Source organism: Desmodus rotundus, chromosome 1 (genome assembly GCF_022682495.2).
Source record: "Desmodus rotundus isolate HL8 chromosome 1, HLdesRot8A.1, whole genome shotgun sequence".
Lineage (NCBI taxonomy): Eukaryota > Metazoa > Chordata > Mammalia > Chiroptera > Phyllostomidae > Desmodus > Desmodus rotundus.
The window spans coordinates 82,971,093-82,996,529 of NC_071387.1; the positions used below are offsets into that span (position 1 = coordinate 82,971,093).

Sequence of the window (25,437 nt, forward strand, 5' to 3'; positions counted from 1 at the left end):
TCCAGTAAAACTATCCTTCCAAAATGAGACATAAGACATAAGACATTTCCAGATAAATGAAAACTGAAAAAAAATCATCACTAGCAAATCTTTCCTGCAATTAATATTAAAGAAAGTGCTTTACCCTAAAATGAAAGAACACTACATGGTAATATATATCAACATGAAGAAATAGAGAACAAAGGTGCAAAATTAAATTTCCAGAAATGTCTTCAAACTTTATTATATAGAAACATATACAGGACTTCATGCCTTAAGTATATTCACAGAGAGTCTTGGTGATTCAGTTAACTCCAGCCACCCACTTTTGTACATATTATTTTAATAACATTTATTTGACTTTATATAAAATTTCAAAAGTACAAGAAATCATAATAATTAATATAAAAGATATCTATGCATCTACCACTGAGATTAAATGGTGTGAACATTTTCTATATTTGCTTCCTTTCAAAAAAGAAGTAAAATTTGCCAAACTTCGGATGGATAGATATGTGAAATTAACAGTAAAATGTTAATGGTAGAATCTAGGTGATGAGTATAAAGGTTTTTACTGTTAAAGTTATTTTGTATGTTGGAATCTTTTCATTATAAAATGTTAGGGAGGAAATAGTACTTGACAAATACAGTTAAAGCCCACTCTATTCCCACCTCATCCTTGGATATCCTAGGGTTGGTATGTAATATTCCTGCACGTTTTTATATGCATGCATTTATCTATCAATTGTGTATACAATTGTTTGTGTGTTTTAAAATTCACAAAAATAGTTCATATTCTTTTTCACTCTATTTAAAATTTTTGAGATTTTTTTGTAGTAATGTACATATACTGATATATTCTTTGTAATGACTATATCTCATTTTATATACAATTTAAAAATTTGTTCACTCATTTTCCTGCAAGGGCCATCTGGGTCTCTGCCACTTTCTAACTAACTCTTCTTGCACGTAGCTCACTGAGTTTGTGGTAGCTTCTGTCAATGAGGAAAAAGTAGGGCCTTCAAAGGAACCAACAAAATGAAAGCCTTAAAAGAACTTAACCAGCAGAAGAGGGAAAAAAATTAAAGTCTCTTTCAAGAAAGGTGAAGACTTCAGAGAGGTGACAAAAATCTTCACAATAATGAAGACAAAGGCAGAACTAACTCCATGACTAAGACACAAAAGGTAGCTGTAGAAGTTGGAAGACAAACATGCAAAGTAAATTTACAAGAAATATAATAAAGCTTGATTAACAGTGAACATAGCAGGGTAGTGGGTTTCTATTATGAAGGTTCAGTCAAGGACAGAGTATTGAAAGATCACTATGCCCCATATTACTTTTTTTAATGTTTTTTGTAATACAAGACATGGTAGGCAGAGTGACCCTCAGTCACCCAGCTGGAGGGAATGACCCACCAAATAACAACCCAACAACAATTAAAACCCAATTACACCCACAGAGCCAACATAAACTGCATAAAGGGCATTCCAAGAGCATCAAGTTCAGGAGATCAAGGAGACTGAACCACTGAATCTCACAGGTCTCCTATCATAGAAGTTCATACCACAAACTCAGGGAGTCAAAACAGATCAATTTAAGAAGCAGAGGCAAATAAGAAGAGTCTCACAAATAATGGGAAGACAAAGAACCAATGCCTGAACGAAAAGAAAGGAGGAATCCTCAGAAAGAATGCTAACTGAAATAGAGGCAAGTCAACTATCAGATATTGAGTTCAAAACAATGGTTATAAGGAAGCTCAATGAGCTCAGTGAGAATTACCAAAAACTACAAGAAGCGACAAGGAACTTACTGTGAATTAAACCAGCATGAAAAAAGACATAGAAACCATCAACAAGAGCCAAGAATAGGGTTCCAGCCAAGATGGAGAAATAGGTAGACACCCTTCACTTCCTTGCACAACCAAAAAGAGGATAACACCAATCTAAAATCAATAAAAAACAAAAAGTACCAGAAAATCAAACTGCTTGGAACTCTGAAACCAAAAAACAGTCAACCAGACCAACCATACCAGTAAGGCAGGCAAGTCTACAGACCCCACAGGCAGAGAAGGCTGACAGAAACCATGGCAAGGCACCTGACCACATGGGTAGGGCTGGCTGAATGGGAAACTGAGACTCAGAGCTGACTGTGGACTACGGCAATGGTTGCCATGGTGGGAGGAACTCCCAACCTCACATGAGGGTTCATTGGAAAGTGGGCTAGAGCCAAGAAAGCAAGCTTCACTGTTCCCTTTCTGGCCCCTCCCCACAGACAGTGCCACAGCACAGCAAGGAGGGTTGCCGTGCCCTGGTGAATAAATAAGGCCCCACCCCCTTACAACTTAGCAGGTACACTCAGACAAAGAAATATGGCCCAAAGGAAAGAACAGAGCAAAATTCCAGAAAGAGAGCTAAGTATTGAGGAGATAGACGACCTATCTGACGGAGAGCTCAAAGTCCTGGTAATCAAAATGCTCACACAACTGATTGAACTTGGTTGCAAAATGAAAGAGCTAATGAAAGATATACAAAGTGAAATACAGCAAAATATTTAGGGAACCAACAGAGACAGGAAGGAAACCAGGACTCAAATCAACAATTTGGACCAAAAGGAAGAAATAATCATCCAACCAGAAGAGAATGAAGAAACAAGAATTCAAAAAAATGAAGAGAAGCTTAGGAACCTCTGGGACAACTTTAAACATTCCAATATCCAAATTATAGGACTGCCAGAAGGAGAAGGACAAGAGCAAGAAATTGAAAACTTATTTAAACAAAAAATGAAGGGAAACTTCCCCAATCTAGCAAAGGAAATAGACTTCCAGGAAGTCCAAGTAGCTCAGAGAGTCCCAAAGAAGTTGGACCCAAAGAAGAACACACCAAGGCACATCATCATTGAGTTACCCAATATTACAGATAAAGAGAGAATCTTAAAAGCAGCAAGAGAAAAGGAGACAGTTACCTACAAAGGAGTGCCCATAAGACTGTCCGCTGATTTCTCAAAAAAAACCTTGCAGGCAAGAAGGGGCTAGCAAGAAGTATTCAAAGTCATGAAAAGCAAGGACCTACATCCAATATTACTCTATCCAGTAAAGCTGTCATTTAGAATGGAAAGGCAGATAAAGTGCTTCCCAGATAAGGTCAAGTTAAAGGAGTTCATCATCACCAAGCCCTTATTACATGAAATGTTAAAGGAATTTGTTCAAGAAAAAGAAAATCAAAACTATGAACAATAAAATGACAAACTCACAACTATCAACAACCAAAACTAAAAAACAAAACAAACTAAGCCAACAACTAGAACAGGAACAGAATCAGAGAAATGGACATCACATGGAGGGTTTTCAGTGGGGAGGGGAGGAGAGGGATGGAAGGAGAAGGTACAGGGAATAAGAAGCATAATTAGTATGCATAAAATAGATGGGGGAGGTCAAAAATGGTATAGGAAACAGAGAATTCAAAGAACTTATATGTACAACCCATGACCATGAACTAAAGGGGGGGTGGAATTCTGGACAGTTGGGGGATGCAAGGTGGAGGGGAGAGAAAGGGAGGAAATTAGGAAAACTGTAATAGCATAATCAATAAAATATACTTAAAAGAAAAGCTAAGAGTAAATGAAGAATACAATTTACGAACTGAAGAACACAGTAGAAGGAATCAAAAGCAGGCTAGATGAAGCAGGGGATTGGATCAGTGTGCTAGAGGTCAAGGTAGAAAAAAATTCCCATAAAAAGCAAAAAAGGAAAAAAGACTCAAAAAGATCAAAGAGGGGTTAAGGGAAATGCAGAACAACATAAATATAATAATATCCATATAATAGGGATACCAGAAGGAGAAGAAGAGGAGCAAGAGGTAGAAAACTTGTTTGAAAAAGTAATGATGGAAAACTTCCCTAATTTGATGAGAGAAAAAGTCACACAAATTCAGGAAGCAGACAGGGTCCCAATCAAGAGAAACCCAAAGGCGCCCAGTCCAACACACATCATAATTAAAATGGCAAAATTCAAAGACAAAGAGAGAAACTTAAAGGCAGCAAGGGAGAAACAGGAAGTAACATACAAGAGAGCTCCAGTAAGGCTAGAACCTGACATCTCAATGGAAATACTACAAGACAGAAGGGAATGGCAAGTAATATTCTAAGTAATGAAAAGCAAAGGCCTGCAACCAAGAATATTCTGTCCACCAAGGCTCTCAATTAAAATGGAAGGCAAAATAAGGAGTTTCTCAGACAAAACAAGGCTGAAAGAATGCACCTTCACCAAACCTGCACTGCAAGATATGCTAAAGAGACTGCTTAAAGAAAAGGAAGAAAAAGAGTGAGAAAGAGGAATAGAGGTACAAAGGGAATAAAATGGCAATGAATAAGTACTTATCAATAATAACTTTAAATGGAAATGGACTAAATGCTCCAATCAAAAGACATAGAGTAGCTGAAGAGGTAAGAAAACACTACTGTACAGGTGCTGCTTACAAGAGACTTACCCCAGAACAAAAGACATATACAGACTGAAACTGAAGGGTTGGAAAAAAAATATTCCAAGCAAATGGATAGGAATAAAAGCCAGGGTAGCAGTACTTATATCACACAAAATAGACTTCAAAACAAAAGCCATAAAAAGAGACACTTTGTAATATTCAACTGAAAAAAATCAAAAAGACATAAACATATACATATATGCACCGAACATAGGAGCACGTAAATATATAAGGAAAGTCTTGGAGGATTTCAAGGAAGATATAGACAACAACAAACTTATACTAGGGGATTTCAATATGCCAGAGTCAAAAAAATGGATATATTTTCCAAACTAAATATCAATAATGTACTGCGGCATTGAACAATGGTCTACATCAAATAGACTTAACAGATATATATAGAACCTTTCATCCAAAAGAAACAACATACACATTCTTTTCAAATACATGTGAAATATTTTCAAAGATAGATGACATGATCATACACAAAACAAGCTCAATAAATTCAAGAAAATTGAAATCATATCAAGCATTTTCTCTGACTACAAGAGACTGAAACTAGAAATCAACCTTAAGGAAAAAAACTCAAACACACTCAAATTCATGGAGATTAAATAGCATGCTATTAAACAATGAATGACTTAAGAATGAAATCAAGGAAGAAATCAAAAACTTTCTGGAAACATGAAAACAGTCAAAACTGTGTCCCATAAGTTTTGGAAACAGTCCAAAACTTATGGGACACAGTGAAGGCAGTACTGAGAGGGAAGTTCATAGCAATACAGGCCTACCTAAACAAGATAGAAATATTTCAAAAAAATAATAATAACTTAACTCTGCATCTACAAGAACTGAAGGAACAACTACAAGTAAAGCCCAGTGGCTAGAAGGAAGGATATAACCAAGGTCAGAGCAGAATTAAATAACATAGAGACTAACAGCACAATTCCAAGGATCAATATATCCAGGAGATGGTTCTTTGAAAAGATAAACAAAATCGACAAGCCTTTAAGCAGACTTATCAAGAAAAAAAGAGGGGATCAGGGAAGATGGCGGCAACATACGTGGGAGCGGAGTCCACTTCCCCTCAACGCCAGGGAAATACCTAGCTGATCTGAGGAGCAGAGCGAACAGCCAACAGTATTCCAGCATATATGAAGATCAGAGACCAGAGATAGAGGACATTGAAAGATCTGATGGTAAGAAGAGTGCTTAAGGACAATAAGGTTAGCAGAAGCGCCAGCCCAGGCGCAGGGGCTGCTGCAGGAGTCTTGGGAGAGGGCAAGGCTGAGCTGTGAGCAGCCAGGTGCTTGATTGGACCAGGGGGGGCTTGAATAGGAGGAATTTCTCAAAAAGAAAAAGAAAATAGAGACACTCAGGGGCTAGTTAGAGAACTCTTGGCAGCAGCCTGGGCCCCTGGCGCCCCTCCCCCCTCCGCCCCTGGACTGCAAGCTCAGGATAAGCAGCCCGGGAGCCCCGGCGCTCACCTGAGGCCCGGTTGCACGCACGCAGATTAGCAAACTGGGGGCACACACATGAAACCCTGGAGGGGCGCCCACAACTGAAACCTCCCAGAGCATCTGGAGCAGAGGCTAGCTGCTCCACCCACAGGCCCAAAACCTCCGACCAAGTGCCGCGCGTGATTCAGTCCCAGGGCGGCCCCGCCCGCCCGAGAGACTCAAGCCCAGGGTGGCTGGATCGGCCCCCCAAGCACAAAGTGGCTGGATCGGCTGGCTGCGCGCTCTCCAAGCACAAAGCCACTTGCGAGCTTTCCAAGCCCAAGCTGCTGCATCCCCTGCTTGCGCCTCCCAAGAACAAAGCTGCTGGATTGGCTGATCAATGGCCTGATTGACTGCCAGGGACCACACCTACAACGCCTACCTAACACCTGCGCACAGAGCCCTGCAGGGCCTACTAGCTCTCTAGGACAAAGGCAGAACACCCAGCAGAGGGGAGCTGCAGGGCTAGGGGAGTCTGCAGGCTGAACAACAGCTAGGAGTGTGGCCCAGGAAGGGAGAAAAGTAAAACCAATCCTTCCAACCACCCCCTCCCGTTGCACAGACAGGACGACCAGCAGAACTAACCTGACCGGTTTAAAGCCAGCAGAAGATTTTTTTTTTTCCTTTCCTCCTTTCCCCCTGAATTCCTTCTTCCTCTCTCTCTTTTTTTTTTCATTCCTTCTTCCTCCCAAGCTTTACCATTTTTATGTCTTCTTCCTGCCTTCTTTTATCTATTTCTATGTTTTAATTTTTGTTAAAATTCCTTCTTATCTTGCCTCCGATCTTTCTTTATTCCTTCTTCCCTCCTTCCTTCCTTTCCTCCTTTTGTATTTCCTTTTTCCCTCCTTCCCTTCTTTTTTTTTTCTTTCTTCCCCCCTTTCTCTTTTTCCCACAGGTGAGACAACAAAACCTGGAGTGCTGAAAAGACTAGAGTTAGACCGCGTTAAACCCATAAACGTCAACTCAAGACCAGTGAGCACAAGAGATTAAGTAGACAGCACCACCAAATCCCATTGGCATTCTACCATACAAGTTCATACCATAAACCCAGGGAGTCAGAATAGAGCAATTTAAGAAGCAGAGGCCAACAAGAAGAGTCTCACAAACAATGGGAAGACAAAGAAAATATTCCCAAATGAAAGGAAAGGAGGAAGTCTCAGAAAGAATGCTAACTGAAAAAGAGGCAAGTCAACTATCAGATACTGAGTTCAAAGCAATGGTCATCAGGAAGCTCACTGAGCTCTCTGAGCTCAAAGAGAACTACCAGAAACTACAAGGAAACTACAATGAACTCACTGCAAACTATATCAACATGAAAAAGGAAATAGAAACTATCAACAAGAGCCAAGAGGAAATAAAGAATACAATTTCTGAATTGAAAAACGCAGTAGAAGGAATAAAAAGCAGACTTGATGAAGCAGAGGATCGGATCAGCAAGCTGGAGGACAAAGTAGAAAAAAACACCCAGAAAGAGCAAGAAAAGGAAAAGAGGCTCAGAAAGAATGAAGAGGCAGTAAGGGAAATGCAGGACAACATGAAACGTAACAATATCTGTATAATAGGAATACCAAGAGGAAAGAAGAAGAGCAAGGGATAGAAAACCTGTTTGAAAAAGTAATGATGGAAAATTTCCCTAATCTGATGAGAGAAAAAGTCACCCAAATCCAGGAATCACAGAGAGTCCCAAGCAAGAGGAACCCAAAGAGACCCACTGCAAGACACATCATAATTACAATGGCAAATTTCCAAGACAAAGAGAGGATCTTAAAGGCAGCAAGGGAGAAAAAGGAAGTAACATACAAGGGAGCCCCAATAAGGTTAGCAACTAACTTCTCAATGGAAACGCTCCAAGCCAGAAGAGAATGGCAAAAAATATTCCAAGTAATGAGAACCAGAGGCCTGCAACCAAGACTACTTTACCCAGCAAGGCTCTCAATCAAGATAGAAGGCCAAATAAAGAGATTCCCAGACAAAAGAAGTCTACAAGAATACACCTCCACCAAACCAGCTCTGCAAGAGATGCTAAAGGGACTGCCTTAAGGAAAGGAAGGAAAAGAGAAAGTCAGAGGAACACAGGTAGGAAAAAATGGCAATGAATAACTACCTATCGATAATAACCTTAAACATAAATGGATTAAATGCTCCAATCACAAGACATAGAATAGCTGAATGGATAAGAAAACATGACCCACACATATGCTGCCTACAAGAGACCCATCTCAGGACAAAAGACTTACACAGACTGAAAGTGAAGGGCTAGAAACAAATTTTCCAAGCAAACGGACAAGCAAAAAAAGCAGGGGTAGCAATACTCATATCAGACAAAATAGACTTCCAAAGAAGGGCCATAAAGAGAGACCCAGAAAGTCACTTCATAATACTCAAAGGAAGAATCCACCAAGAAGACATAAACATTGTAAATATATATGCACCCAACATAGGAGCACCCAAATACATAAAGAAAATCTTGGAGGATTTCAAGAAAGATATTGACAGCAACACAATTATAGTAGGAAACTTTAACACCCCACTATCAAAAATGGACAGGTCTTCCAAACAAAATATCAACAAAGATATTGTGTCACTTAACAATACCCTAGAGGAAATGGACTTAACTGATATAGAGATTTTCATCCCAAAGAAGCAAAATACACATTCTTTTCAAGTGTCCATGGAACTTTTTCAAAGATAGACCACATGATAGGACACAAAGCAAGCCTCAACAAATTCAAGAAAATTGAAATCATATCAAGCATTTTCTCTGACCACAAGGGTCTGAAACTAGAAACCAACCCCAAAGGAAAAAACCCAAAACACTCAAAATCATGGAGACTAAATAGCATGCTATTAAACAATGAATGGGTCAAGAACGAGATTAGGGAAGAAATCAAAAACTTCCTGGAAACAAATGAAAACGAACTCACAACAACCCAAAACCTATGGGACACAGCAAAGGCAGTCCTGAGAGGGAAGTTCATAGCAATACAGGCCTACCTTAAGAAGATAGAAACAGTTCAAACAAACAACCTAACCCTACGCCTACAAGAACTCAAGGAACAACAACAAAGACAGCCCAGAGCAAGCAGAAGGAAGGAAATAACCAAGATCAGAGCAGAACTAAATGACATAGAGACTAAAAGCACAATTCTAAGGATCAATGAAACCAGGAGCTGGTTCTTTGAAAAGATAAACAAAATCGACAAGCCTTTAAGTAGGCTCATCAAGAAGAAAAGAGAGAGGATCCAAATTACAACTGATACCACAGAAATACAAAGGATTTTAAGAAATTACTATGAAGAACTGTATGCTAAGAAATTTGAAAACCTAGATGAAATGGACACATTTCTAGAAAAATATAATCTTCCAAAAGTGAATGAAGAAGAAGCAGAAAACCTGAACAGACCAATAACAGCAGACGAAATTGAAGCAGTCATCAAAAAACTCCCATCACACAAAAGCCCTGGACCAGATGGTTTCACAGGAGAGTTCTACAAAGCATTTAAGGAAGAGCTAACCCCTATCCTTCACAGACTATTCGAAAAAATCCAAACGGATGGAAGACTCCCAAACTCTTTTTATGAAGCCAACATCATCCTAATCCCAAAACCCGATAAAGACACAACGAAGAAAGAAAACTTCAGGCCAATATCACTGATGAACATAGACGCTAAAATTCTCAACAAGATATTAGCAAAACGCATTCAGCAATACATTAAAGAGATCATCCACCATAACCAAGTGGGATTCATCCAAGGGATGCAAGGATGGTACAATATTCTCAAATCAATAAACATAATACATCACATCAGTAACTGCAAAGACAAAAATCACATGATCATATCAATAGATGCGGAAAAAGTATTTGATAAGATACAGCACCCATCTCGGATAAAAACACTCAGCAAAGTGGGAATAAAGGGACCATTCCTCAACATAATAAAGGCCATATATGAGAGACCTACAGCCAACATCACACTCAATGGACAAAAAATTAGAGCTTTCCCACTAAGATCAGGAACAAGACAAGGATGCCCTCTCTCACCACTCCTATTCAACATAGTATTGGAAGTCCTAGCCACAGCAATCAGACAAGAAAAAGCAATAAAAGGCATCCAAATTGGAAAGGAGGAAATGAAACTGTCACTGTTTGCAGACGACATGATAGTGTACATGGAAAACCCTATAGACTCCACCAAAAAACTACTCGACCTAATAAATGAATTTGGCAAAACAGCTGTATACAGAGTCAATACCCAGAAATCAAAGGCATTCCTGTACACCAACAACGAAACTGCAGAAACAGAAATCAGGAAAAAAATCCCATTCGATATAGCAACAAGAAAAATAAAGTACCTAGGAATAAACCTAACCAAGGAGGTAAAAGACCTATACTCAGAAAACTACACAACACTGAAGAAAGAAATTAAGGAAGACACAAACAAATGGAAGCATGTACCATGCTCATGAGTTGGAAGAATTAACATCATCAAAATGGCCATACTACCCAAAGCAATTTATAGACTCAATGCAATCCCTATTAGAGTACCCATGACATATTTCACAGATATAGAACAAACATTTCAGAAATTCATATGGAACCATAAACGACCCCGAATAGCTGCAGCAATTTTGAGAAAGAAGAACAAAGCAGGAGGGATCACAATACCTGATATCAAACTGTATTACAAGGCCACTGTCATCAAAACAGCCTGGTACTGACATAAAAACAGTCACAAAGACCAATGGAACAGAACAGAGAGCCCAGAAATAAACCCAAGTCTTTATGGTCAATTAATATTTGACAAATGAGGCAGGAGCATAAAATGGAGCAAAAACAGTCTCTTCAACAGATGGTGTTGGGAGATCTGGACAGCTACGTGCAAAAAAATGAAACTCGATCACCAACTTACGCCATACACAAAAATAAACTCAAGATGAATAAAAGACTTAAATATAAGTCATAATACCATAAAAGTCCTTGAGGAAAACATTGGCAGAAAAATCTCAGACATTCCATGCAGCAACATCCTCACAGACACATCCCCTAAAGCAAGGGACATAAAGGAAAGAATAAACAAATGGGACCTCATCAAAATAAAAAGCTTCTGCATGGCTAAAGAAAACAGCACCAAATTACAAAGAGAACCAACAGTATGGGAAAACATATTTGCCAATGATACCTCAGACAAGGGCCTGATCTCCAAAATATATAAAGAACTCACATGACTCCACTCCAGGAAGACAAACAACCCAATTAAAAAATGGGCAAAGGACTTGAATAGACACTTCTCCAAGGAAGACATACAGAGGGCCCAGAGACATATGAAAAGATGCTCAGCATCACTAGCCATCAGAGAGATGCGAATTAAAACCACTATGAGGTATCATCTCACACCAGTCAGAATGGCCAACATAAAGAAATCCACAAACAAATGTTGGAGAGGATGCGGAGAAAAGGGAACCCTAGTGCACTGTTGATGGGAATGCAGACTGGTGAGGCCACTGTGGAAAACAGTATGGAATTTCCTCAGAAAACTAAAAATGGAACTGCCCTTTGACCCAACAATTCCGCTGCTGGGATTATACCCTAAGAACACTGAAACACCAATCCAAAAGAACCTGTGCACCCCAATGTTCATAGCAGCACAATTTACAATAGCCAAGTATTGGAAGCAACCTAAGTGCCCATCAGCAAACGAGTGGATCCAAAAACTATGGTATATTTACACAATGGAATTCTACGCAGCAGAGAGAAAGAAGGAGCTTATACCCTTTGCAACAGCATGGATGAAACTGGAGAGCATTATGTTAAGTGAAATAAGCCAGGCGGTGAGGGACAAATACCATATGATCTCACCTTTAACTGGAACATAATCAAGAGAAGAAAAAAGCAAACAAAATATAACCAGAGACATTGAAGTTAAGAACAATCTAACAATCGCCAGGGGTGAGTGGGGTGGGGACAGTGGGAAGAGGGGATTACAGGAACTACTATAAAGGACACATGGACAAAACCAAGGGGGAGGGTGGAGGTGGGGGAGGGAGGTGGGTTCACCTGGGGTGGGGTGGAGGGATGGGGAGAGAAGGCATACAACTGTAATTGAATAACAATAAAAATTAAAAAAAGAAAAAAGAGAGAGGACCCAAATGAACACAATCAGAAATGAAAGAGGAGAGATTACAACTGATAGCACAGAAATACAAAGGATTGTAAGAAATTACTACAAACAAGTATACGCCAAGAAATTTGAAAACCTGGGTGAAATGGACAAATTTCTAGAAAAATATAATCTTCCAAAACTGAATGAAGAAGAAGCAAGCAGAAAGCCTGAACAGACTGATAAAAGCTGGTGATATCAGGCAATAATCAAAACACTCCTGGCAAATAGAAGTCCTGGAATGGAAGGTTTCACAGGAGAATCTTACAAAACATTAAAAGAAGACCTAACACCTTTCCTTCACAGAATATTTTTAAAAACCCAAGAAGAGGGAAGACTCCAAATCTCTTTCTATGAAGCCAGCATCATCCTAATCCCAAAACCAGATATAGATAAAACAAAGAAAGAAAAGCACAAGCCAATATCCCTGATGAAAATCAACAAATGTAATACATCACATAAACAAAAGCAAAGAAAAAATCACATGTACATAACAATAGATATGGAAAAAGACTTTGATAAGGTATAGCACCCATTTATGATAAAAACACTCAACAAAGTGGGATTAGAGGGAGCATACCTCAACATAAAAAAGATCATATATCAGAAACCTACAGCCAACATCATACTCAATGGGCAAAAACTAAAAGTTTCCCACTAAGATCAGGAAGAGAGAAGGATGTCTGCTTTCACCACTTCTATTCAACATAGTATTGGAAGTCCTAGCCACAGCAATCAGATAAGAAAAATATACAAAAGGCATCAAAATTGGAAAGGAGGAAGCAAAACAGTCATTGTTTGCAGATGACATGATAGTGTACAGAGTAAATCCTATAGACTTCACCAAAAAATACCCAACCTAATAAATGAATTTGGCAAAACAGCTGGATACAAAGTCAATATTCAGAAATTGAATGCATTTTTGTACACCAACAATGAAATATCAGAAACAGAAATCAGGAAAAAATCCCATTTCATATAGCAACAAGAAAAATAAAGTATCTAGGAATAAACATAACCAAGGAGGTAAAAGATCTGTAATCAGAAAATTACACACACTGAAGAAAGAAATTAAGGAAGCACAAATAACTAGAAGCATATACCATGTTCATGGATTGGAAGAATTAACATCATCAAAAAATCCATACTACCCAAAGCAATTTATGGGTTCAACACAATCCTTATTAAAACACCAATGACATATTTCACAGATATGGAACAAACATTTGAAAAATTTACATGGAACTGTAAACAATGCTGAATAGCCACAGCAATTTTGAGAAAGATGAACAAGGTAGGAGGGACCCCAATACCTGATATCAAACTGTATTACAAGGCCAAAGTAATCAAAACATTCTGGTGCTAGCAAAAGAATAGACACATAGATCAATGGACCAGAATACAGAGCCCAGAAATAAACCCAAGTCTCTATGGTCAATTAATATTTGACAAAGGGAGCAGAAGTATAAAATGGAGTAAAAATAGCCTCTTTAAAAAATAGTGTTTGGATGTCTGGACAGCTACATGCAAAAAAATGAAACTCGACCACCAACTTACACCATACACAAAAATAAACTAAATATACATAAAAGACTTAAATATAAGTTGTGACATTATAAAAGTCCTAGAGTAGAACATAGGCAGGAAAAACTCAGATATTCCATGCAGCAATATTTTCACTAATATGTCCCCTACAGCAAGGCACATGAAGGAAAGAATAAACAATATGACCACATCAAAATGAAAAGCTTCTGCACAGTTTAAAAAAATCAGCAAAATGAAAAGGGAACCAATCATATGGGAAAATATATTTGCAAATGTTACCTCAAACCAGAGTTTGATCTCCAAAATACATAGAATTCACATGACTTCACTCCAGAAAGACAAACAATCCAATTAAAAAATAGGCAAAAGACCTGAACAGACACTTCCCCAAGGAGGACATACAGAGGACCCAGAGACATAAGAAAAGACACTCAGCATCACTAGTCATCAGAGAAATGCAAATTAAAACCACAATGAAATACCACTTCTCATCTGTCAGAATGGCCATCATAAACAAATCAACAAACAACAAATGCTGGCGAGGCTGTGGAGAAAATGGAACTCTAGTACATTGTTGGTGGGAATGCAGACGGGTGCAGCCACTGTGGAAAACAGTATGGAATTTCCTCAGAAAACTAAAAATGGAATTGCCTTTTGATCCAGTAATTGCACTGCTGGGATTATACCTTAGGAATCCTTAAACACCAATTCAAAAGAACCTATGCCTGCAATGTTCATAGCAGCAGAATTTATAATAGCCAAGTGCTGAAAGCAACCTAAGCACACATCAGTAAACGAGTGGATGAAAAAACTATGGTACAGAGGACTTCTGGCCAAGATGGAGGTATAGGTAGATGCACTTTGCCTCCTCACACAACCAAAAGTACGACAATATCATATTTAAAAGTAAAAAAAAAATAACCAGAACTGCCAGAAAATCAAACAATATGGAAATCTGACAACCAAGGAGTTAAAGAAGAAACATTCATCCAAACTGGTAGGAGGGGTGGAGACAAGCAACCAGAATGGAGTGGACTCATGGAAAGGTGGCACATGGCAGGCTGCGAAGTCCCACACATGTGTGTGGATAAACCAGGAGGAACTACTGCGGAGTCAGACAGACTGCAAAACCCAGGGTTCCAGCATGGGGAAATAAAGCCTCAAAACCTCTGACTAAAAGCACCCTGTGGGGGTTGAGGTGTAGGGAGAAACTTCCAGCCTCACAGGACAGTTAATTGAAGAGACCATAGGGTCATGAAATGTACACCAGCCCACCTTCCCAGGAATCAGCACCAGAAGGGCCCCATTTCCTTGCGGGTGGCAGAGAAAGTGACTGAAAGCCAGCTGAGAGCTAAGCAAGTGACATTGTTCCCTCTCAGACCCCTCTCCTACATACAGCACCACAATGCAATAATGTGGATAAGCCCACCCTGGTGAGAACCTAAGTCTCTGCCTCTTAGTATGTAACGGGTTCACCAAGACAGAAAAATTATGGAAAAAATTAAAGAGCAGATCAAAGCTCCAGAAAAAAACAATTAAGCAATGAAGAGATTGTCAACCTATCAGATGCACAGTTCAAAACACTGGTAATCAGGATACTCACAGAAATGGTTCAGTGTGGTCACAAAATAGTGGAAAATGTGAAGGCTATGAAAAGTGAAATAAAGGAAAACGTACAGGGAACCAACAATGATGGGAAGGAAATGGGGACTCAAATCAACGATTTGGATCAGAAGGAAAAAATAAACAGACAACCAGAACAGAATGAAGAAAAAGAATTCAAAAAAATGAGGAGAGACTTAGGAACCTCCAAGACATCTTGAAACATTCCAACATCTGAATCACAGGGGTGCCCGAAGGAGAAGAGGAACAACAAGAAATGGAAAACTTATTTGAACAAATAATGAAGGAGAATGTCCCCAATCTGATAAAGGAAATAGACTTCCAGGAAGTCCAGGAAGCTCAGAGAGTCCCAAAGGAGTTGGATCCAAGGAAGCACACACCAAGCCACATCATAATTACATCACCCAAGATTAAAGATAAGGAGAGAATCTTAAAAGCAGCAAGAGAAAAGGAGACAGTTATCTACAAAGGAGTTCTCATTAGACTATCTGCTGATTTTCTCAAAAGAAACCTTGCAGGCAACAAGGGGCTAGAAAGAAGTATTCCAAGTCATGAAAGGCAAGGACCTACATCCAATATTACTCTATCCAGCAAAGCTATCATTTAGAATGGAAGGGCAGACAAAGCGCTTCCCAGATAAGGTCAAGTTAAAGGAGTTCATCATCACCAAGCCCTTATTATATGAAATGTTAAAGGGACTTATCTAAGAAAAAAGAAGTAGATCAAAAATACAAACAGTAAAATGACAACAAACTCACAACCATCAACAACCAAACCCATAAAAACAAAAAACAAAAACAAAAATGAACTAAGGAAAGAAATAGAACAGGAACACATTCACAGAAATAGAGGTTGCATGGAGGTTATTAGTGGGGAGTGGCAGGGGAGAGTTGGAGGGAAATGTATAGGGAATAAGAAGCATAAGTGGTAGGTACAAAATAGACAGGGGAGGTTAAGAATAGTATGGGAAATGGAGAAGCCAAAGAACTCATATGTATGACCCATGGACATGAACTAAGGTGGGGGAATGCTGATGGTAGGAGGGGTACTGGGTGGAAGGGAATAAAGGGGAGAAAAAATGGGACAACTATAATAGTATAATCAATAAAATACATTAATAAAAATAAAGTAATTATTTAAAAAAATTATAGTACATTTACACAATGGAATACTATGTAGCAGAAAGGAAGAAGGAGCTCCTACCCTTTGCAACAGCATGGATGGATCTGGAGAGCATTGTGCCAAGGAAAATAAGCCAGGCAGTGGTAGATTAATACCTTATGATCTCACCTATATCTGGAAGCTAATCAACAAACCAAACATGCAAACAAAATATAACCAGAGACATTGAAATAAAAAACAAACTGACAGTAACCAGAGGGGAGGTAGGAGAGGATAATAGGCGGAAAAGGGAGAAGGGTCATGAAGGCACATGTATAAAGGACACATGGACAAAGCTAAAGCAGGTAGGATGGAGGGTGGGAGGTGGGGATGGCTGGGGTGTGAGGGGTTGGTGGTGGGGAGAAATGGAGACAACTCTACTTGAACAACAATAAAAAAAGAAAAAATGCTTTATGCTACATGAAATATAATATAATAATTAATAATAATATAATATATATAATACAATGTAATAATGTCCTAAGGAAATTTGATGGTAAATCCTGAACACTTTTTATACTAAATTACCTCAAAATTCCTGTTCACATTCACTATTTTATTTAACACTTAAAATAGCAGTACTGCCAAGGCACTATTATTCATATTTTGCAAAGAAAATTGCTAAGACTTAAATTGGTTAAAAATCTTGACCAGGGCCACATTGGCCATTGAGTCACCAAGCTACAAAGGCCACAAAAGCAGGACTGACATTCATCACTCCAAGCATGGGCTTCACAGAGAAGCCTCTGAGGCAGGGAGTTGGTCAACCACAATGACAAGGACAATGGGATGTGCGGAACCTGTGGTGATGCCTGCCAGTCTAAGGAGGCAACATATGGAAACATCACAGGGTTGCACAGGAAACAGAAAAAATAAACATATTTCAGTGCTTTTCTGTAACCTTGGCTACTGTCACTATAGTTTCAAGAAAAAATGTTTTTCTAAACATTCAGAGCATTGCCCATATGTCAGCTTCCATCTGCCAATTTCCTCAGCCACAGCCGAGCACCACCAGGTGTCTCTGAGCCCAGGAAGCCCGAACAGGACATGCCTCAGGGAGGCAGTTTAGTGGCTTTCTCCTTTTGAGTGTTTTTTTTTTAGGAGAAAAGGTGATAAAATGCAAAAAGGCCGCTGCAAACAGTAGCACTACTCACCGGTCATGAAGAGCGGGAATCTTGGAAGGACACTGCAAATACTGCTTAAATCGGAGCTCAAAAGCTTGTCCAATGGAGCCAATGACGTCCTGGGCCAGCCCATCACAGCATTCCAGAATGTGACAAGCTGTGGGAGCCAGAGACCCAGGCCCATTAGAGACAAACACTGGAGTTGCCCAGGCTCCTGAACAAAAGTCCTCCTGAGGGTGAAAACCCCCGGTGAGAAGAGGGGGACAAAGAAGTACGTGTGTCCTTCATAATATGTCCTGGAGGCCCTACCTGCAACTTAATCCCAGTGTCCCCACTGGATGTATTCCTTAATAGCTTATTGTCTAAAATTAAAAATGAATTCCATTGTAGCAGCTACCCACCATCCCTCAAGGACACACTCCCATGACCAAGCTGCAGCACAATCCATGCAAAACCTTCAGATAAAAGAGGGTCAAGTGGGGAAAGGCACAGAGAAGGCCCTGCTTCTGCTCCTCAAGATAGTGACTGTCCCTGGCACCCCCCCTCCCAGAGGAACCTCAGCCTCTCACCTGTCTCCATGACCAGCATGTCATGGTCTTGTTACTAATGGGACAGAAGCATTCTCCCTGGAGAAAAGAGCAGATGTGGGTGTCCCACTACACCTTTCTCTTTCCAACAGTTAAGATGTAATTGTATTCAGGGAGTGTTCCTCCAGGAGCATGGTGGACACCAGCAATTGAAGAAGGGTCATCTCTACAAAGGTAGTTGTTCCCAGGCACCAGAGACACTAAACTGTCCTCTGGCTGCAGGAAAACCCAGCACACATGAGACAGAGGACTCCTTAAGATGGAAAATTGCCCAGGAAGGGACAGAAGCATCACTGCTTTTGAAGTTTGGTGACTTTCAGCAAAATGCTGGCTTCTCTACACACAAAGCTCACAGGGACAGCAGGTGTCACCATGTCCTCAGCTTCTACACTGTCCCCCAGGCTGGAGGGGATTGCACCCCTGAGGACACTGCCAGGGAAAAAGTGGGACAGCACTGCACTGTGGACCACCATGCAGTCCTTGTCTATAGTAGGCATGTCCAAGGGATTGATCCCAAGATTTCCGAGCTGTATTCTTGTCTTTGACCATTCATATTAGTTTTTCAGTACCAACACAGGTAGGCACAAAGCAAGCCCATATGAAACAGGTATTAGAGTTGCTGGGTTATTGGTTAACTGATAGGAATGGACATGTCTTTCCAGCTGAAAGGGAAGGAGGAGTCAAGACTGGTGTGAGAAAAAGACATCTGGCTCCCCCACAGCCCGTATTTCCAGCCAAACACCTCCACGTCCAGCATTGGCAGCAGCCACAGGAGTTGGCTGGCCAGTACTTTAAAGATCCAGAATAAAGACTGGGAAGGGGTCAAGAAATGCACCTTATTTTTCTTCTGAGGGGAAAAGCAGTGCCCTAACCTATAAGATAATGTGTGAAGAATCAGGTTTCAGCAGAGGGGGCCACACAATGAATCCATGGGGCCCTGCATCTTCCACACACCAGACAGCATCAGGCCTGGAGAGTGTCTTCTTCAAGTCAGTTCCACAGAGGTTCACAAGCTGCAGAGCTCCAGGTAGGAAACCCACACTGGGTGAGGGCTGAGGTCTGCCAGTCTAAGATGCCCAAGTTGGCAGAACCACTCCAGGCTCTGCTACCTGGTTCATCCTCAATGGACTGAGAAAACAGCGTCTATAGGCTGGGTGTGAGGCTCCTTTTGTAAAATGCCTTCTATGTGTTCCAAAAACTCACTCCAAATCCAAAACTAACCCTGGGCTGCCAATCTTGCTGGGCCTGTTATTTTCTCTGAGTATTGCAATAGTCTTCAGCCAAAAGCCACCTCTTCTAACCTGGACTGCATGACTTGGTGTGTGCCAGAAATGAAGAAGCCCTAACCCAAGTGAACATCAGGGTTGCTTGTTTCATTCCCACAAGGAAAGAACAGAGCTAGAGTCATCATTCATGAGTGAGAAGACTAGATGAGAAACATGTACAGAGGCAAGACTCAAAATTACATTGTAAAACCTAAACATGGCCCAAAATAAACACAGGAACAACTGACCTTTTCATAGTAGTAGAAGGTGAGTTGGAGAAGAAGGCCCCGAGGCAGGTGCTGGCTTGATGTTCAAGGAAGAGCCAGCAGTCCATGGAGCCAGAGCAGGAGGAAATGGTGGGGGATGGGACAGATTAGAGCAGGATTGAGCTCACTGGGGTCCTATGGGTATGGTGATGAGACTAGCAGATGTTTTGTGGAGGAAGGAAAGACTAAGATCTGTGGCTTGTCAAGTGTGAGGGCTGTGAGACTTCTGAGTGCAGAGGTGCACCAGTCTGGCTCTCAGCCAGACACATGGGTGGAACAAGAACATTCAGAGTCTTTGGCACAGGATGTTTAAATCCCAGGGCCTGCTTGTAATGTACAACCACTGTTGACAGTAGCCAAGTGTGGAGCTACCTAAATGCCCACTCATAGCAAAACTAACTTCTCACCCAATGTTAGTGGCTGGAAATTAACCTACCAGTTAAGGAAGGAAGGAAGGGAGGGAAGAAGGGAGGGAGGGAGATAGTAAGGGAGGGAAAGGAAAAGAGGAAGGAAGGAAGGAAGGAAGGAAGGAAGGAAGGAAGGAAGGAAGGAAGGAGAAGAAAGAAAGGAAGAAAAAGAAAGAAAGAAAGAAAGAAAGAAAGAAGAAAGAAAGAAAGAAAGAAAGAAAGAAAGAAAGAAAGAAAGAAAGAAAGAAAGAAAGAAAGAGAAAAGAAAAAGAAACTATCACTTTCGCCCACTGTGCAGATGAGGGTTTTTTTACAGAGGAAAGAAAGAGGAGGTTCTGTGTTGTTTACCCTCACTGAATTCATACCATTTAAGGCCTTTTCTGGAGTCACCCACTGGGGCCTACAACTGTGCAAGGCCAGAGCAACCCTAAGTTTTTTTGTTGCAAAAACCCTGTGCTATTAGCAAAGCCTGGAGTAGGCAAGTATGACCACAAGATGCATCATTCCCACATGCAGGATTTCTGCTCAAGCCTGTTCACCAAGTTGCCCATTCCTGGGGAAATCTTGGAGGAAGAGCAGCAGAATGTGTTAGAAGCTATTCAGGCTGAACGCACAGGCTTCTTTCTCATTAGGTTAGCACCAACTATGTATAGGATATGACTTCCCACAGCCAGATCAGGTTGTTCCACAGGGTACCTGAAGAAGGATGTTATTGCAATTATAAATTATATAATGTTCATGCCTCTTGTGACGGCTATATGTCTAATTAGAGCATGATTTTTTTCTTAGCTGCTTTTGTGACTCAAACAGTGCAATCTGAGCTGTTCTTTTATATATATAAAATACAGGGAATGAAGGTCATTAGATAGTAAATGAAAGTTCCAGTGTAAAAAAAATGATGTGTTAGGATCCAGCAAAACCTAATTTGTTGAGAGTTTTATCTTTCATATATCAATAGTTTCCTGCCAGGTCTATTGGTCCTGCCCTTTCACTATAATGTGCCAACCTGATGAAAGTTCACTCAGTTGTGTCTCTTGTCTTCTCAAAATGTTGTTGGAAGTTTCCATACAACTTAATGACTTGGGTCAGAGATCCTTTGCCCTCCCACCAAGTTAACTATATACATCATGGGTTCCTACACCAAATAGATAAATATATATTGTTACTATAAATACTTATAAACAGGCAAAAACATATCGGCAGGAGTCATTATGGAAAAGACAAATGATAACAGTGAGGAAATTTCACCCAACTCTGTAGGATTTTGACAGAAGACTTTCTGGGACCCAGATGTGTCTTGACACCTGCCCATCATGAGAGCTGTGCCTGCAGCCAAGGAAACACCCCAGCACATCAACTTCATGAGATGTTAGATATTTAAGAGCCCAAAGAAGAACATTTATTCCCAGAGTTTCTTGCTAATCTGACTTCTGAATGGCAGAGGCCATTATTAATTAAACACACTTCCTGGGCCAGGGGAGAAAGAAGAACAGAAGCAGCTGGGGGAAGCAGTTCCACCAGCTCCTTACTAGAATGGAATAATTGTGGGGTGGACACAAATGAGGTGATGCAAACCATGCTCTGTGAGAAGGTTCATGGCTGGAACCGTGACTCCCCTCCCTACACACACAGCCTGTGTGGGGGGAACAGAGCTATGGTGCATTAGGAAAGTCTGAAAATTCCCATTGGAGACTGGGTCTGGTTCCCCTCCCTTGAATCTGAGCAGGCTGTCACTTCTTTGACAGTACACTATGGAAGAAGTGAACCTGTCCTTGGCCTTTCAGAGTGCTGGAAGCTGCCACTTTGGTATCATGGAGCCCAGAAGTACCATGTGAGAGGTCCTAATGCCCTGACAGAGGGGGCCCTCGGACTCCCAGGAAAGGGGGAAGGACCCTGATGGCTTGGCCTTCCAGTCACCCTTACCAAGGTATGAGGCATGACAGTGAAGTAAACTTGGACCCTCTAGACCAGGCCGACCAAAGGCCATCCAGTGACCCCCATTGGTGGTACTTGGAATCAAAAATTGGCCAGTTGAGCCCTGCCTGGATTCCTGACACTTAATCATATCAGAAACCACTAAACTTTGAGTAGTTTGCTGCAGGAGATGGATAATTGGAAGGCAGGAATGTACATCACCCAAAATATCTGAAAGGGCCCCTGTGCCGGTGGCACCCCCAGAGCACCAGCACCAGTGCAAATGTCAGCATTTGTCTTACAATAGCACCACATGCCAAAGGTAGAACACTGTGGCAATCACAGGGCATGTGCAGTGGATTCTGATTTCCATAAGTTTGAAAAGGCACTATGGGTGAAGGTACTCCTGGTCATGGCTCAAAGCAAGACAGCAGCCTGTACACTTCCATGGCTCTAAGTCAGACTGCACTGGACTGAGCTCTTTCAGGCTTAGATCCTTATTTCCCAGCTGTGGCTGTAAGTGGGGATCACCTGCAGAGCTTTTAAAAATTGTCCATACCTGGGCCATACTCTCTGAGGACTGAGCACTGAGATTTTTAAAAGCTTCCCTAACTGAAGTATAGTTCAGCAGTCCCTAACCTTTTTGGCACCAGGGACCAGTTTCATAGAAGACAATTTTTCCATGGACTGGGAGAGGCGGAGAGGAGGATGGTTTCAGGATATTAAGCACATTATGTCCAAGCTCACTGCCTGCTGTGCAGCCAGGTACCTATCAGGCCTGGACCAGTATTGGTCCTAAGCCCAAAGGTTGGGGACCCCTGGTGTAGTTCATGTTGAGAACCACTGACCTAGGAGCCATGAAAAATGTCAAAAAAGTATCTAGGATTGCTTGAAGTTAATTTGGAACAAACAAAAATAGAGGAAGAACTTCAACAACAACTGTTAACCCTGGGCTGAAACCGGGGGAATTCTGTGCCTGGAGAGGCACAGACTTCCACCTACACCCTCTCCTAACTTGATGGGATCTTAGGATGATTGAAGGAGTTGTCTTAAGGGGTTAAATTGTATCCCCAACAAAAGATATGTTGCAGCCTTACATCAGAATGTGACCATATTTGGAAATAGGGTCATAGACATAACTAGTAAAGGTGAAGTCAGGTTGAATCGGAGGATCTAATCCAATGTAACTGGTGTCTTTATAAAACATCTGAATGAAAATAGAGGTACACTCATGGCACAAAGCCATGTGAAGATTGAGGATTGCAGTGATGCACCCATAAGCCCAGGATGCACACAGTCAGAAGCTGCAAGAAGCAGGAAGGATTCTCCCTTATAGGCTTTAGAGTGAGTGTGGCCCTGTTGCCAACCTGACCTCAGATTTCTGGCCTCCAGAACAATGAGACAATGATTCCTGTTGTTTTAAGGCACCTAGTTTGTGGTGTTTGTACAATAGCCCCAGCAAACTGATAATACAGCCTCTAACTAGAAGAATGAGCTTGTGTTGAACTGTCATAGTCTGGCTTCTCAACCAAGACAAGTACTAGTTATCTGCAGATATTACATAAAAGTTGTTTCATGTTCAAGAAGTGGTTGACTACAGCGTGTTAGCAAGGGGTGTTAGGGACAGTCCTCAACTCATCAAGACCACCATGTCCCCTTCCCATCCACTCTAAAAACTTTGTGATTATCCCACCTCTGGTTTAGGAGTGATGATGTGACAATTACAGTATATTAACCACATTAGAACGTCTCATCTATGAGGTCCCCCACCCCCTAGACACCCCAATGACAGCTTAGAGGGGAGCTCCAGCACATCTGGAGGAGAATAACACTAACATTCTTTGTAAGATCTTATCTTCATCCCCAAGACAGAAAAGGCATCCCCACCAAAGCATGGCTTACAAACCACAGCTAGAAAAGGTCCCAGTGGAAAATCACCTTCACACACTTACATGGGAATGCAAATTTTTACATCCAGTCTGCACAGTAATTTGCAAGTTCCATTGATGCATCAATTGTCTAACACTGTTTCTCTGCAAATGCTTCTTTGGGGGTCACATAATATTGTGGGGGAGAACATAAGGGGCCAGATCTCAGTAAAGCCACATCATGAATAAGGTAACCTGATCTCTCTAGGCTGTCAAAAATTTCCAACATGGGGCTTAGGGGGGACAAAATAGGATGCTAAGATCTTGTTTGTATTGAAATTTAAAAAGAAGAAAACATATATGTAAGTATATAAATTTAAGAAGTTAAGCAAACTAGAAAAACTTAACAGTTGATACCTGGGGTGAAAGGTGGGAAAAGTAGAAGAACCAGTGGGTAGCAGATGGGAGTGTTGTTTTGTATTGTTTGAAACCCCACTGGCGATCTTAGTCAATGAGTTCCGAATTGCAGTTGTGTGGTATGCCAGTGACTGCCTGGTGTTCAAGGGCAGCACACCCTTAGTCACTCACCTAGGCTTGTTAGCATCTGGTGAGTGGGACTTTGGTTTTGTAAGTTATTTAAAAAATGAGGTGGTGGTATGCAGGGAGAGTCTAGGAGTAAAGGGTCCATGAGGATGGAAACTACTTGAATACCACAACCCCCCCGCCCAGTCTGCGTGGCTTTGAGGGGCATAAGGGGACAACACCTAAGCTTAGACACTGGCCTCCAGGGCTGTGCAGGGCAGGGTGAGGCTTCTCAGGGAGAGTTAGTTAGCAGTGCGCACAAAGGAGCTAGAGCCCATCAAGAGGCCAGATGATTTGTAGTTTTCTGTGTGTAACAGAGCCACTTTCAGAGTATGAGTGGGAGGTGCACTGAGCAGGGCAGGTGTTCCAAGCAGTAGCTGGCTGGATACAGGTATGCGTTTGGCACTCACAGACCCAGCCAGGTATGCTGTCACACTTAACTGCTGGCAAACCTCAGTGATGATGAACAATGAGATACAACATGGGCTCATTTTGGCGAAAGGAGCTGAGCTGAGAGAGACATCTGTATTAACATCCAGTGTCAAGTCTGACTGTATTCGAGTAAGAGATTACAAAGGTCAAGCATTGCTTACCTCTGCGATTAACAGGGTCCTTAGCTACATATGCAACATAGTCTGTTGTGTCCTGTCAAAAAAAAATGAGATGTTCACATCACTAATCACAAGTGAGAGACATTCAGTGCACAAAGTAGCTCAGGAATGAAATGCTGCCCAATAACAGGCCCATGAGGCAACATTTCTCAAACTGTACTGAGGGAAGAAATCCCTAGAGATCTTTTGAAATGCAGATTCTGACTGGGGTGGCACAGGTGGAGGTTTGCCAGGGCTGGGCCCTGAGCTCTTCGTCCACAGCCAGCTTGCACACAGCAGTGCTGCTGCTTCTCCAGCCCACACTTTGAGCAGCAAAAATGTGAAGGGCACCTGTTCTCAGCAAGTTGGATCACTGAGGAGCTTTAAAAA

At 41.2% G+C, this 25,437-nt stretch overlaps 1 protein-coding gene across 2 annotated transcripts in view; it reads right to left on the bottom strand.

Annotated features, from left to right (window-relative positions):
* Nucleotides 1–25,437, bottom strand: part of SHC3 (SHC adaptor protein 3) — a 227,318-nt gene that overhangs the window by 79,983 nt on the left and 121,898 nt on the right. For both annotated transcript variants that reach the window (XM_024563359.3, XM_024563358.3), the window contains exons 6-7: nucleotides 25,051–25,102; nucleotides 17,599–17,725 (exon numbers count right to left, since the gene is read on the bottom strand). In XM_024563359.3, coding sequence (XP_024419127.1) covers nucleotides 17,599–17,725; nucleotides 25,051–25,102 — 179 coding nt within the window. The remainder of the gene's footprint in view (nucleotides 1–17,598; nucleotides 17,726–25,050; nucleotides 25,103–25,437) is intronic.